Source organism: Chamaea fasciata, unplaced genomic scaffold, assembly GCF_029207755.1.
Source record: "Chamaea fasciata isolate MVZ Bird 193981 ecotype frontalis unplaced genomic scaffold, bChaFas1.0.hap1 SCAF_5, whole genome shotgun sequence".
NCBI lineage: Eukaryota > Metazoa > Chordata > Aves > Passeriformes > Sylviidae > Chamaea > Chamaea fasciata.
The window spans coordinates 48,618,027-48,630,184 of record NW_027094090.1 but is presented as its reverse complement, the minus strand read 5'-3'; the positions used below and the strand labels follow the sequence as shown (position 1 = coordinate 48,630,184).

The 12,158-nt window shown below is 41.5% G+C and overlaps 1 protein-coding gene across 4 annotated transcripts in view; it reads right to left on the bottom strand.

The window, feature by feature from the left end:
- The window catches only part of IFT56 (intraflagellar transport 56), a 55,678-nt gene extending 45,409 nt beyond the window's left edge, over nt 1-10,269 (bottom strand). For 3 of the 4 annotated variants that reach the window (XM_066183556.1, XM_066183557.1, XM_066183555.1), the window contains exons 1-4: nt 10,214-10,269; nt 9,897-10,034; nt 9,468-9,560; nt 3,473-3,587 (exon numbers count right to left, since the gene is read on the bottom strand). In XM_066183556.1, the coding sequence (XP_066039653.1) occupies nt 3,473-3,587; nt 9,468-9,560; nt 9,897-10,034; nt 10,214-10,216 (349 nt within the window). In that variant the 5' untranslated portion in view covers nt 10,217-10,269. Of the gene's footprint in view, nt 1-3,472; nt 3,588-9,467; nt 9,561-9,896; nt 10,035-10,213 lie in introns of those variants that run through there. The other variant, XM_066183558.1, reaches the window with a different exon arrangement.
- Nucleotides 10,270-12,158: the final 1,889 nt, after the last annotated feature.

The following is a 12,158-nucleotide window of genomic DNA, read 5'->3' as shown; positions in this document are numbered from 1 at the left end:
CATGCCTGTGTTAATGGTCCCTGTTCAGCTCTCTTGTAAGCATTTTCTAGGTGCTGGAAAGCTTCACTGAGGTCTCCCTGAAGCCTTCTGTTCTCCAAGCTGAAAAAGTACAATTGTGTTCGCCTTTCCTTGTAGGAAAGGCCTTTAATCATTTTGGTGGCCTCCTCTGGACTCGCTACAGCAGGTCCATGTCCTTCCTATGCTGGGGACACAGCATTACAGGCGGGATCTCACCATAGCGGAGCAGAGGGGCTGAATCCCATCCCTCACCCTGGCACCCATGCTGCTTTGGATGCAGCCCAGGATACAACTGGCTTTGTGGGTTGTGAGTGCACATTCCTGGGTCACGTACAGCCTCTGTACACCTACACTCCCAAGTCCTTCTCGGCAGGACTGCTCTCAACCTGTGCATCCCCAGCTGGTTGATACCAGGGGTTGCCCCAACCCAGGTGCAGCACCTTGCACTTGGTCTTGTTGAACTACTGGAGGTTCTCACAGATGCACCTCTCAAGCCTGTCCAGATCCCTATGGAAGGCATCCCATCCTTCAAGTGTGTGAACCCCACTACTCAGCTTGGTGTTACCTGCAAACCAACTGAGGGTGCACTTGATCCCTTCGTCTGTGTCATTAATGAAGATATTAGATAACATTAGTCCTAAGAGGGACCCATGAGGGACACCACTGGTCCCTGATGCACATTAGGACTCTGAGCCGTTGATTGCTACCCTCTGGATCTCACTGTCAGACCAATTCCTAATTCACCTAATAGTCTACCCATCAAATCCACATCTGTACAATTTAGAGAGAAGAATGTTGTGGGGAACTGTGTCAAAAGCCTTACAGAAGTTCAGATAGATTGCATTCATAGCCCTTCCCTTGCCCACTGATGGAGTCACTCCATCACAGAAAGCCACTACGTTGGTCAGGCAAGTCCTCCCCTTGGTGAAGTCATGCTAGCTGTCCTTAATGACCTCCCCATCCCCTCTATTCCATGAAGTTTGAATTAAATAACAACAAGCTAAGAGATCAATTCACATCTATTATAAAATAAAGATAAAACCTTGCTCCACAAGACATTGTGGACTATGTATCTGTATGAATACATTAATTACCTCATGGCTTTTTATGATAGTTTCCTAAATTTTCCTAAATTTTCAGCATCCTGCAAATTTTTCTCCATTAATGGAATGATGGTTAACAATAATTTCCTTCAGCAACAGTATTTGGCAAGAAAGAACTTGATTTGATTTCAAGATATTTACATGTTTGTGTGGAAAACCTACTCCAGAAAGCTGGCTGATTTATGCTCCCTTTCACACAGAGATTATGTCACTGTAGAAATTTAGAATTGTAGATGAAACTAAATCAGTTCCCCTTAATTTGTTTTATCAGTATGCATCTTTCAGGGGTTTAGCGTAACTGCAGCAATAAACAGCATGCACTGTCCAAGAATTCAGGCAAAATAATCCCAAAATAGCAATGGTAAGCAGCCTAATATTAACACTATCATTTTTCAAGTGGTATTCAAGGCAGTATTGGATAAACCGTGTTCTTCTAAAGACTATACCTATTCAAAGGAAGAATTTTGCTTCTTCAAGATCTTTGCAAAACCATGGAAGAGAGCAGAAGATGATATGGCCTCAGCTGTCAATACTATATTGGAAACAGCCACCACTGATGCAATCCTAAGTTGTTTAAAAAACCCTAAAAGAGGATCTGACTTAAGCAAAAATAAGAAGGTTTAAACTCAATATAAGGAAGACTGAATGGGGAATATACCTCACTTAGAAGCTTTCAGTGGAGAAAGAACAAGTGTTACAAATCCTCACCTGTGACTGCTTCCCCATCAAGCTTAAGTAGCTAGAAATCACCAGGATTACAGTACACATAAGAAAGGTTTAGCACCTCATTATAAAAACTGGCATGCCATCCTTCTTAAACAATTACGTAAAATCAAGAACTGACCTGGAACTGAGCTAATGTGTCCACTCAGTTATTTCCTGTTCCCTCCCTCAGCTACACCTCCTCCCACTCTTGCTTTCTTAATATTCCTACCCTTGCCTCCAGCACCCAAGTACCACTAACTGCACCCCTTACTCTGCCACTCGCCATACTACTATTAACTAATGACAAACATTAACCTTCTCTCACGTCCAGCTCATAGTTAATAAATGTGCATGCTCAGCTATGTATACATCATCTCTAGAATGGATTACTGTAACTCACGAGATGTGAAGCTGATGACAATGGCTCCAACTGGTACAGGATGCAGCTGCTTGCTTCCTCCATGCTATACATCACAGTGGCACCTGAAAGCTCTAGTGTCCATTTATTTTTAGCCTCACTTCAAGTCCTAGGTTGCAATCTCCAAAGATCAAATTTGTGGTAAAGATTAAATTATTTGTGAATACTAAAAATTTACACACCTCTTGAACAATACAAATCACAAAGTTCTGTATGAGATTTTTTTACAATTGAAAAAAAAACCCAGAAAACCATTTCCAGTTGTGGGATTCAAGCTCAGCATGATCTTTCTGAGGATTTCAAAGGGATATGAGAACATAATTATTTTTTAAAAATGCTACAAAGCTGTCCTTTTGGAAGGCACTCCTTCACACCAGAAGAAAGTACACAATTATTTTCTTCCTATCCAAGAAGACAAGAAAACTAATGAAAGAAAGGAGAAAACTCATCCTTCAATAAGAGTTTTATCCTAAGAAGGCAAGAGTCAGAAGTTAAGTGAGATGTCACTACTATTAATTCTACTTAAAAAGAACTGAGATACCAAAGTTATAGAAAACAATATAAATCACTAAGATACATAAAAAATAATGGGCAACAAAATTAAACTACAGAAACATTTTTAGGCAGTAAAAATTACCCTGGAATCTAATTTCCATTCCTCCTCTTTAAATGATCCCATGCATGTTCAGATTAAAGTAGAACTGTAATAATGTGACTATTGAGCTTCATGCCTTGAAGAACCAGATACATCTGACTTATAAAGCAACAAGACCACCTACTTAGTCACTCAAACTGTGTAAACAGAGGTCATGTTTTCATCAGGGAGAATACTGAATTCTCTTAGATGCTTATTTTTTTATCATTTCATGGGCTTAATTTGCTTCATCTGCACTGGCTCAGGGACACAGAATCTGTCAAAAGAAAAGTAACCTTTGGTTGCCAGTTGGCATATTTTGCTGGGGTTTGTATTTAGAAATTGACAAGGAAAATTATTTTTCAGATGCTTCTCTTAGTTCCAGCTGTTCCACATGCCCAAGGTATTTTTAGGAAGGAAACTGCATCATAATTCTCCTGTTAAATGAATGTTAAAATTAACTAACCCCTAAAACAAAACCCCAAACCCAAAAAAATTTGCTCAAAAGTATCCTTTATTGCATACTTTGTCTGGAAATTACTTTAGGTGTTCAAATCAATAAGCAGTCTTTTCCTCCAGAGCCATACATCTCACCTTTCAAAGCTGCTTGTTCTGCTTGCGTGTACATACCCAGAAGGAAGTATGTACAGGCAAGGTTCACCCAAACGTCTGGATTGCAAGTCGGTTGCTTAGTTAAAGCCTCATATTCCTGTAACAGAACAGAGGGTTGATGTTGAAAAAATGTGTAATAGCACATATTTGTATTAAATATAATTCTTTCTTCCACAATTTTACAATGTATCATTAAATTACTGAGATCAAACAATTTCTTCTGAAGTTCACTGCGGTCCTTACAACAAAACTATTATGTTTTAACCTATGTCCCTACTTTTTTGTTTACAGCAATATAACAGACCACAGGGACAAGCAGTGCCATAAATCATCAGATACAAGCACAATTTCTGTCAATATTGAAGTTACAGAGATATAAAATATATTTATATTGTAAATATATTATTATAAAATATTATTTAGAAATATAAGCCCCAATATATGTAAGTTATAAAGGCATCAATATAACCAACTTCTGTTGCTTTGCTAAATTCTCCTCCAGTCAAGTCCTGGGAGCCATAAACACCAGGGACATCTTTCTGTGAGTACTTACTGGAGCAAGTGTTAAATGTGTTTTTGCAAACCTGTATATTAAACCCGTGGAAGGGTGTGCTAAGTCTGAGGTTATGCAATACAATAACAACAAATGCAGGAAGAAAATTTTTTGTACCACTAATAACTAAAATAAGTATTTTTAAATGGTGTTTAATTTTATCACACCCTTTTTTTAGTTCCTATTTTTGTGTATGTTTTATAATTACATATTACCACAGTGGTACATGTATATAATTTATAAATGTATAGGTGTATCTGTATATACATCGGGGATGTGTACTCAAAAAATTTTTACTAATACAGCTACAAAAAGCAAAATTGTTTGGAGACCACTATTAAAATGCAAGCCTATAAATCGGTATTCGGCAAATTCAAGATATCCTTAGAGATGAAGATCAGTAATTTGTGCTAAATATTAATAACCTGTTCCTAACTTCACCATTTTCCTTTTTAAGATTTACAGCCAACAGCCACAGAAAGGCACTAGATAGCATATTCTGATATTTCTTACACATCCACATTCATTACATATCCTTTAATTCTGCCACACAAGCTGCTTCATTTCTTGTTATTTGTGAAACAGCAAAAACTTAACAGATCAATCTTTCAATCTACTTCTTTTAAACAAAAATCTTTGCAGCCACTAAACAAATATATTCCTAAAGATAAACATCTTTTCTCAGAGTAAGAACAGGTACTAAAAACAGAGGCATGGAGATCTCTAATTGCCATTTTTTTCCTACGTCACAGCTCTGATAAATTCCTAGGAAGAACCACCCCAATGGAAGTGCCTGCTGCTGGTGCCCCTGCTCTTCACCCAGCCATGGAGTCAGGCAGCAAAAAGGCAAAGCAGGCAGGGTCATGGCAAGATTCTCACAAGACCTGCTGAAGGAATGTCATCTATGTACTCCAGATCACTGCAAGCTGCTCATCCCTCCCAGCAAAACAAGCCCTTGCTGACTCTCACTCTGTACTTGTTCTCCAAACATATGAATTGGAAGTGCCCTCTGCCTAGGAAGAGTTCAGCAGCTCAAGTCTCTGTGGGTGGGAGACTTCTTACTTCTGGGGAAAAGGACAGATATGTATACAGAATGAGATAAAATAAGCCCTGCCCAAAGGACAGCAAATCCCAAGAATACAAACACGCTGTCAACAATCAAGTTTAGAGTTTGCAAGCATAAAGAATTTTTTTTGTTGCCAAATAAAAGTAAACTGCATTCCCAAAGAGAGAAGATACTGGTAAGAAGCACTCTTAAAAACCAGCTCAGTCTTGCTAGTATTTCAGGGACTAGCTGTCCAACAATATTTACAATAAATAAATATAAATACCATAAATATCATAATAATAATGATTAATATTTTTAAAAAGAAAACATTTACATAGAGGCCAACCTTTCGTACTGTGGGCAGTTTAATCTTGACATAGGCCTGTCAGGGAGCTCTGAGACATAGGCCACTGCTGTTTATTGGGACCATCTGTAATCTTTCAAAATTCATTCAGGTTAAATGCACCCAAAGGTCTCTTTTGACTAGGGCTTCAGGCAGATTAATTAGAAAAGACAAAGTACATGAACACAAGTCATGTTCTGGCTTGGCCATTCAAAGCAAGCACTATATGAAGTGTGTTCTAGCAGTACCAATGTGAATTTATAGAAACAGTAAATAAAAATTAGGACTATTAGTGCTCCTTACCCTGTAGTTCTGAGCCATGTACCCAGACTATGTGTTATTGCCCCTTTCCTCACTGAAAGCCATTCAACATCAGTCTCTCAAAAACTACTTCAAAAGACTACTTCCCCCCTCCTTTCCAAACAAACCAACAAACCCAAACAAACTAAATGCTCTCAAACCTGTTCTAAGAGTCAACCTGTGACATTCTTTTGCCATCCAGCAGCATTAACAACTCCTTGCTATTTTCATCTCCTCCTCCTCATGCCTCTATCACTAGACACATGCAGTTTTCCTCAAAAGCAGGCTGCCAGGTTGATGGCCTACAACTACGGACATGCACTGACAATGCGGAGGGGCAGCTCAGTGGCCCTTATTACTTGTCTGGATTCTCCAAGCCCATGAACACAGATGCTGAAGAGCCAATAAACAAGCCAACATATATGGCTGCTCCACAGGTGCTCAAATGAGATACTTCTTGTAACCTGGGTACATTCATGACAGAGAGGCCTAGAGAACTCCCAGAGCTAAAAAAATTACTTTCTACTTTCTATCTTCAGCTGTCAGGAACTGGAGTGTACCTGTATTCTCACACTTCCCACAGAGTTACTCAAGCATGACCAGATACTGCTCATGGATGAACAATTACCCTAGTGCAGCCCTGTTCCTTCCATGATTTACTATTTGACTAAAATTACCCTGAGCCAAACTGGCAGGAGGTCCTGTTAAGTCAAGTGGTGGAATGGCTCCCACTTCTCTGCCAGGAGGGAGGTGGCAGATTGGAGACTGTATGTAAGGTTGTAGGATTTCGACGGAAACAATGCATTGAGGGCTCTCGCCCAGGGATCATTCTTTGCTCTCATGTGTGCAGCTGATGGACCAAAATGGCATTACTATGTCCATCAGCTGCACCAGCATCCCGTGTGCCTAGAGGCAGAGGGTGCAGACTGCAAGTGTGAAATTTCTTCTTGAATCCAATGAAGAAGTGCACCTGCCTGTGCCAATTCATCTCGTATTTTTTAAAAAATATACATATACATACATATATATGTATATATATATAATAAACCCTCGCTTTCTTAAGGCCCCAGATGATTCAATTTATAAGACCAGGCAGCACAGAAAAAGAATAATTCGCCTGATGCTCTAGTCCTGGTACTTGGGTGACACTGGGAAATTTTTCAGAAGATTTAAGATTAGAGCTATGAACAAGTGGCAGCTGCTGCAGAAAGACAAATGGGGTTTTCCCCATTATGGATACTATATGTGGAAGATTCCAGAAAACTAATTAGAGGTCACCATACACTAGGGAAGCTCTGGTTGCCATATGATGCCAGAAAGACATGAGCTACTCAGTAAAAATAAGTTTGTCCATGAAGGAAGCTAGTCAACCCCCAAGGAAGAACTGCACCATGAAGAGTCAATCCCATTGCAATACCATTTGGAAACTGGGGTACAGCAGTAGGGATGATCCCACCAGACCAGTGTCAGTGGCATAACCTTTGAGAAAGGCATCTGCTGCTAAGAAGGGGATAGTGTGACCCTAGTGAGGCTGAGGTTAGTACTCTGCCTAGAGGATACCTAACTGTTGTTGGTGTGCCTATGATAAGAGAATGTGAATTCTCTCACATGAATGTGACAGATATTTTGCTGTCATTCCCTCTGAAGATATTTCTGGAGCTGGATGTCTGTGCTGTGTGTTTTTCACTTCTTCCCCAGTGGTGCATGATGCCACCTCACTGCAATTCCCAAGCTTCTCCAAAAGTTGCTATGCAACCAACACGTCTGGTTCACTATGAAAGTATCATTATTTATAAAAACATTGAACAGTGTGATTTCTGAAGACCCTCATCAGGTGCATGGAATACAAACCATGAACTGTGAATATAGTGACACAGACTATGTGTTGTCACTTGCAGGAACACATAGGAGTGTGAGTCATTTAGATTGTGTGCAATGTCATTCTGGAGAACTCTGCAGAATCTTTGACCCGTAGTATTTTATTTACAGTGCTTTTGGCACTCCCCAAAGAGTGCTCCAAGATCTCAAGGGTATAGATTATCAAGGAATTTGTCCTTTAGAATACAGCAACAACACCTCTGTAACACAGCAGATGAGATAACATCATTTTACACTTCAACGTGGAAGTTGAAAACTGAAAGGCAGTTCAGTCTCCACAGTGCAATGAGACCTGCAGCCTTAGAAATTAAAACTAGAATGTTCTGTCCCTGAAGAAACTAGGCTGAGACGCACAGGCTCATTTCCCACATGTCACTGCGAAACGACAAAGCTATCAGGACTTACCACTGTGCAAGAAACCAGTATTACTCCTAGAAAGACAAGCCCTGTGATCTCTCACTTAAAACATACACAAACAATCAAACTACAAATCGCTCATCCAAACCTTTTATTGTCCCCTCCTGGGTAGAAAAACGGGAAGACGACGACTATATTGCAGTTTTTAAAAGCCTGAATCAAGAGCATCACCTAGTGGTGACTCAAACACCGCATGCAAAAACTAAGTAGGAAAAAAAAAACAAACGAAATAACAACAGTTGCCTTTTCGTTGAAGAAAACATGTAAAATCTACTCTGGCTATAAAAGCATCTACTGGGTATTTCAAAAAGTAGAATTTATTTCAAATTTATTCCAAATTATTTATTTCAAAGAAACTGCAAGTTATTTTTCATTTGTATTTGAACATTTTTCCTTTTTTTAAACTTTCACTCCCCATGAACACCTAATGCCTAGATGCAAACTACAGCAACTGATCTTTTTATTAATAATATTTAAATTACACAAGTCTAAATATGAATATTAATTTACCATGATGTCCTGTACTACTGTTCTACATTCCACACTGTGCATACTGTCAATTTGATTCACTGAGCATTTCTAATATCTCCAAGAGATGTTTATCTCTTCAGTTTTTAAAAGGGCAGAGTGCCTTGTGCCTTTCTTACTTAGAAGCTTTAGAGTTTTCACCTCGTGTATGCATCTTGAGCATGTGACCATTTAAGAGAAAACACATCATCATTGTTCTGTAATCTATTTCTTTTCTTTTTAGTATTTTTTGTTGATACTTTAAATTAACATCTGTTTTTAATATTGATTCTGGGGAAAGCAAGTTCAAGGACTGCAAAACCAGCTATACTTCAGTTACACTTCACAGTGAAGAGACACAACAGAACTCTAAGAGGCAAACATTAAAATGTACATATTTGAACAACTAACATATATTTTAGTGACTTAAAGTTTTTAGGAAAAAAGACCACCTCATTTAATTGAATTATCTAATACAAGAAAATGCAAAGAAGAGCAATAAAGTACATTAAATGGTCAGGGGCATCAACCTCTAAAGAAAGAATTTTTTCATACCTATCACTGATAAGCTACACAATGAAGACAGAAACATTATTAAACCTGAAAAACAAAACTGTGGAAACCTAGCTGCAAAAAGGGAATGATGGATTTAGGACATGAACTATGACATTCAAGAGAACAAATTAAGCTACTGAGCCTCGTATCAAATAAGTCAGTACATAACATTTAAAAAGTTCTGGTTTCATAGGCAAAATACCATTTTTTTTCCAATCCAAAGTGCTTCCCACAGCACCTGTTTTATTACTGTACATTTGAACCTTAACTGGCTAGCAGGGCTGTTCCCTATTACAGACCGTCTTCCTCCTGTTGTCATTGCTTTATCACAACATCCCAGTTTCTAACCTTGGGAAGCAGGATTTCCCCATCTTACCTCCAGAGCTCTCTTGTAGTCACCCAAATGAAACGCACAGTATCCGATCCAAAGGTTGCCATCCTCCTCCTCCTCACCCACGTGCTGTTTAAACTTTGTAGAGAATAAAGAATGTAAGAATTTTGTCAGCTGCCACAGCTTCTAAAGCCGCACAGATAACCAAAGCAATACTGGGTTATCATATATCGCGGATGGTTTGACAGGCGTGGCTGCTACTGGGGTGGAGCTGCTTTCCCATTTCGGAGGGCAGCAGCAGGCAGCCCTCACGGGCCAAACCCGGCTCTGTGAAGCGGGGAGCAACAGGTGCCGTGCAGGACCCCAGGGGGGCGAGAGGGTCACAAAGGCAGGGGAAGGGGCGCTCTCGCCCCGCAGCCCTGAGGGCACAGGGCTGGCGGCGACGACACCGCTCTCCCGAGGGGAGCCCGTCACCTCCAGCAAGGCGATCGCGCCGGTGAAGTCCCTCTGGGCCAAGAGTTCTTCCAACTGTGGCACCTCCTTCCCTTTCTTCCTCCGCCTGTCTCCCGGCGGCGGGGTACCCCCCACGGCCGGCTTGGCCCGCGAGAGCATCTGGGGAGCGAGCAAAGAGGAGCCGGGTCAGAGAGGGCCCTCCCTCGGCGGTGCTTCCCCGCCGCCCCGACCATCGTGCGATCCCTCACCGCCCCGCCGCCCCTCACCATCGTGCGATCCCTCACCGCCCCGCCGCCCCTGACCATCGTGCGATCCCTCACCGCCCCGCCGCCCCTCACCATCCTGCGGCCGGGCCCGCGTTCCGCGCTGCGCCGGCGGCGCCGTTGCCGGGGTAACGGCGGGACGGCGGAAGGCCGCGGCGAACGGGCGCCGGCTGACGACCGGGGCCGTCCCCAGGGTTCCGCCTCCCCTGCGGCGGACGGCGATCTCCCCGACGGCCCCCTCGGTCAGAACCGCGCTGATCCCTCCCCCAAACCTCGTGGCTTTTCCTCTCCTCGCCTTTGGTCCTTGGCCTGAACATCCGGGTCCCTTACGTGGGTCGCAAGGGCGCCACGGATTTGGGACGGAGTGGCTGGACAGCGGCCAGATGGAGAAGGACCTGGGGGTGCTGGTTGAAAGCGGTTGTACGTGAGCCTGGGTGTGTCCAGGTGGCCAAGAAGGCCAGTGGCATCCTGGCATATGTCTGATGAAATGTGGCCAGCGCCTGTACACTCGTGAGGCCACACCTCAAACCCTGTGTCCAGTTTTGAGCGCCTCACGACAGGAACGACATTGAGGGGCTGGAGTTTGTCCTAAGGAGGGCAGCAGAGCTGCTGAGGGGTCTGAAGCACAAGTCTAATTGTCCCAAAATAGTTTTTTTCACCCAGTGTTCAAGAGGCCAAGCCACACACAGAGTCAAAGTCTTTGATATATTCACAGTTCTGCTCAGAAAGAGATGCTGCGTGGCAAATGTCACAAAGATAGCATGACAACTATCAAAACTTCATTGGTTATACATTTTAGCAAACAAAGGCATTAAGGTCCATTGTCTTCAAGTTACATAGTTCCCTTAATAATCAGTATTCTATCTTCTCTTGATTAATGATTTTCTTGCTTTTCGTGCCGATTAGTCCACATACTCAGTCTTTCTCTTCTTTTTGGGTCAGTGGTCACAATTTACCTTTTACCCAGCTGTGGCTGGTTCAGCACAGTTGCTGAGTTGTCTTTATTGGTTTCTTCCTTATCTTAGGGGTTCTGCCAAATGCACATGTGATCTCTAAATTCTACATTCCTTGTGTCCACTATCAGTGGTAGGTCCTTATTCTCAAGCTTTGCTAAGCTCCCTTTAAGTTTGAGATTTTTGAAACGTGTCAAGTCCTCTAAACCTTAAGGCAATTCTACCAACAACTAATTTGTCTTTCTAACACCTGAACAGCACTTAGAGCTTGCTTGTTAGCTACACTGTTTCACAGATTTAATCTCTTTTTGATTAGTGTTGAAAATATACAAAGATCAAACATCAAAGAACATATTTTCTTAAGGGAATTTTTAGATACTCCACATTTTCTAACATGATGAGTGGCTGAAGGAGCTGGGATTGTTTAGTCTGGAGAAAAGGAGGCTCAGGTGAGATCTTATTGCTTTCCACAGTTACCTAAAAGGGGGTTTTAGCAACATGAAGGTTGGTCTCTTCTCCCAAGTGACAAGTGGAAACAGCTTCAAGTTATGTCATTGGAGGTTTAGATTGGGTATTAGGAAAAAAATTCTTCACTGGAAGGGTGGTCAAGCATAGGAACAGGTTCCCCAGGGAAGTGGTGGAATCACCATCCCTGGAGTGTCAAAAGACATGTAGATGTTCACTTAGAGATATGGGGAACTGACAGACCTGAAGTGTTAGGTTGATGGCTGGACTCAATGACCATAGAGATCTTTTCCAACCTTCTGATTAGAAATGTCAGTCCAGAGGACTAAAACATTACACTACTGCTGACAACTAACTAAAAACCACATATCCATGGACAGGACTAATGAAGCATCTGTATTTCTACCTTTCTGCCTTCCTTGAGAAGAAATTTTTTTTTGCACTTTATCAGGGGGAAAAAAAAGCCAGTTTTGTTTTTTTGTTATTTTTTTTATGTTTTCTTTTTAATGAATAAATATATCCTGTCATATTCCAATAATCTGTAATACAGACTAGCAGTAAAGAACTGTGTGCTGCTTCTTCAAAGTATGGGTTCCGTATTC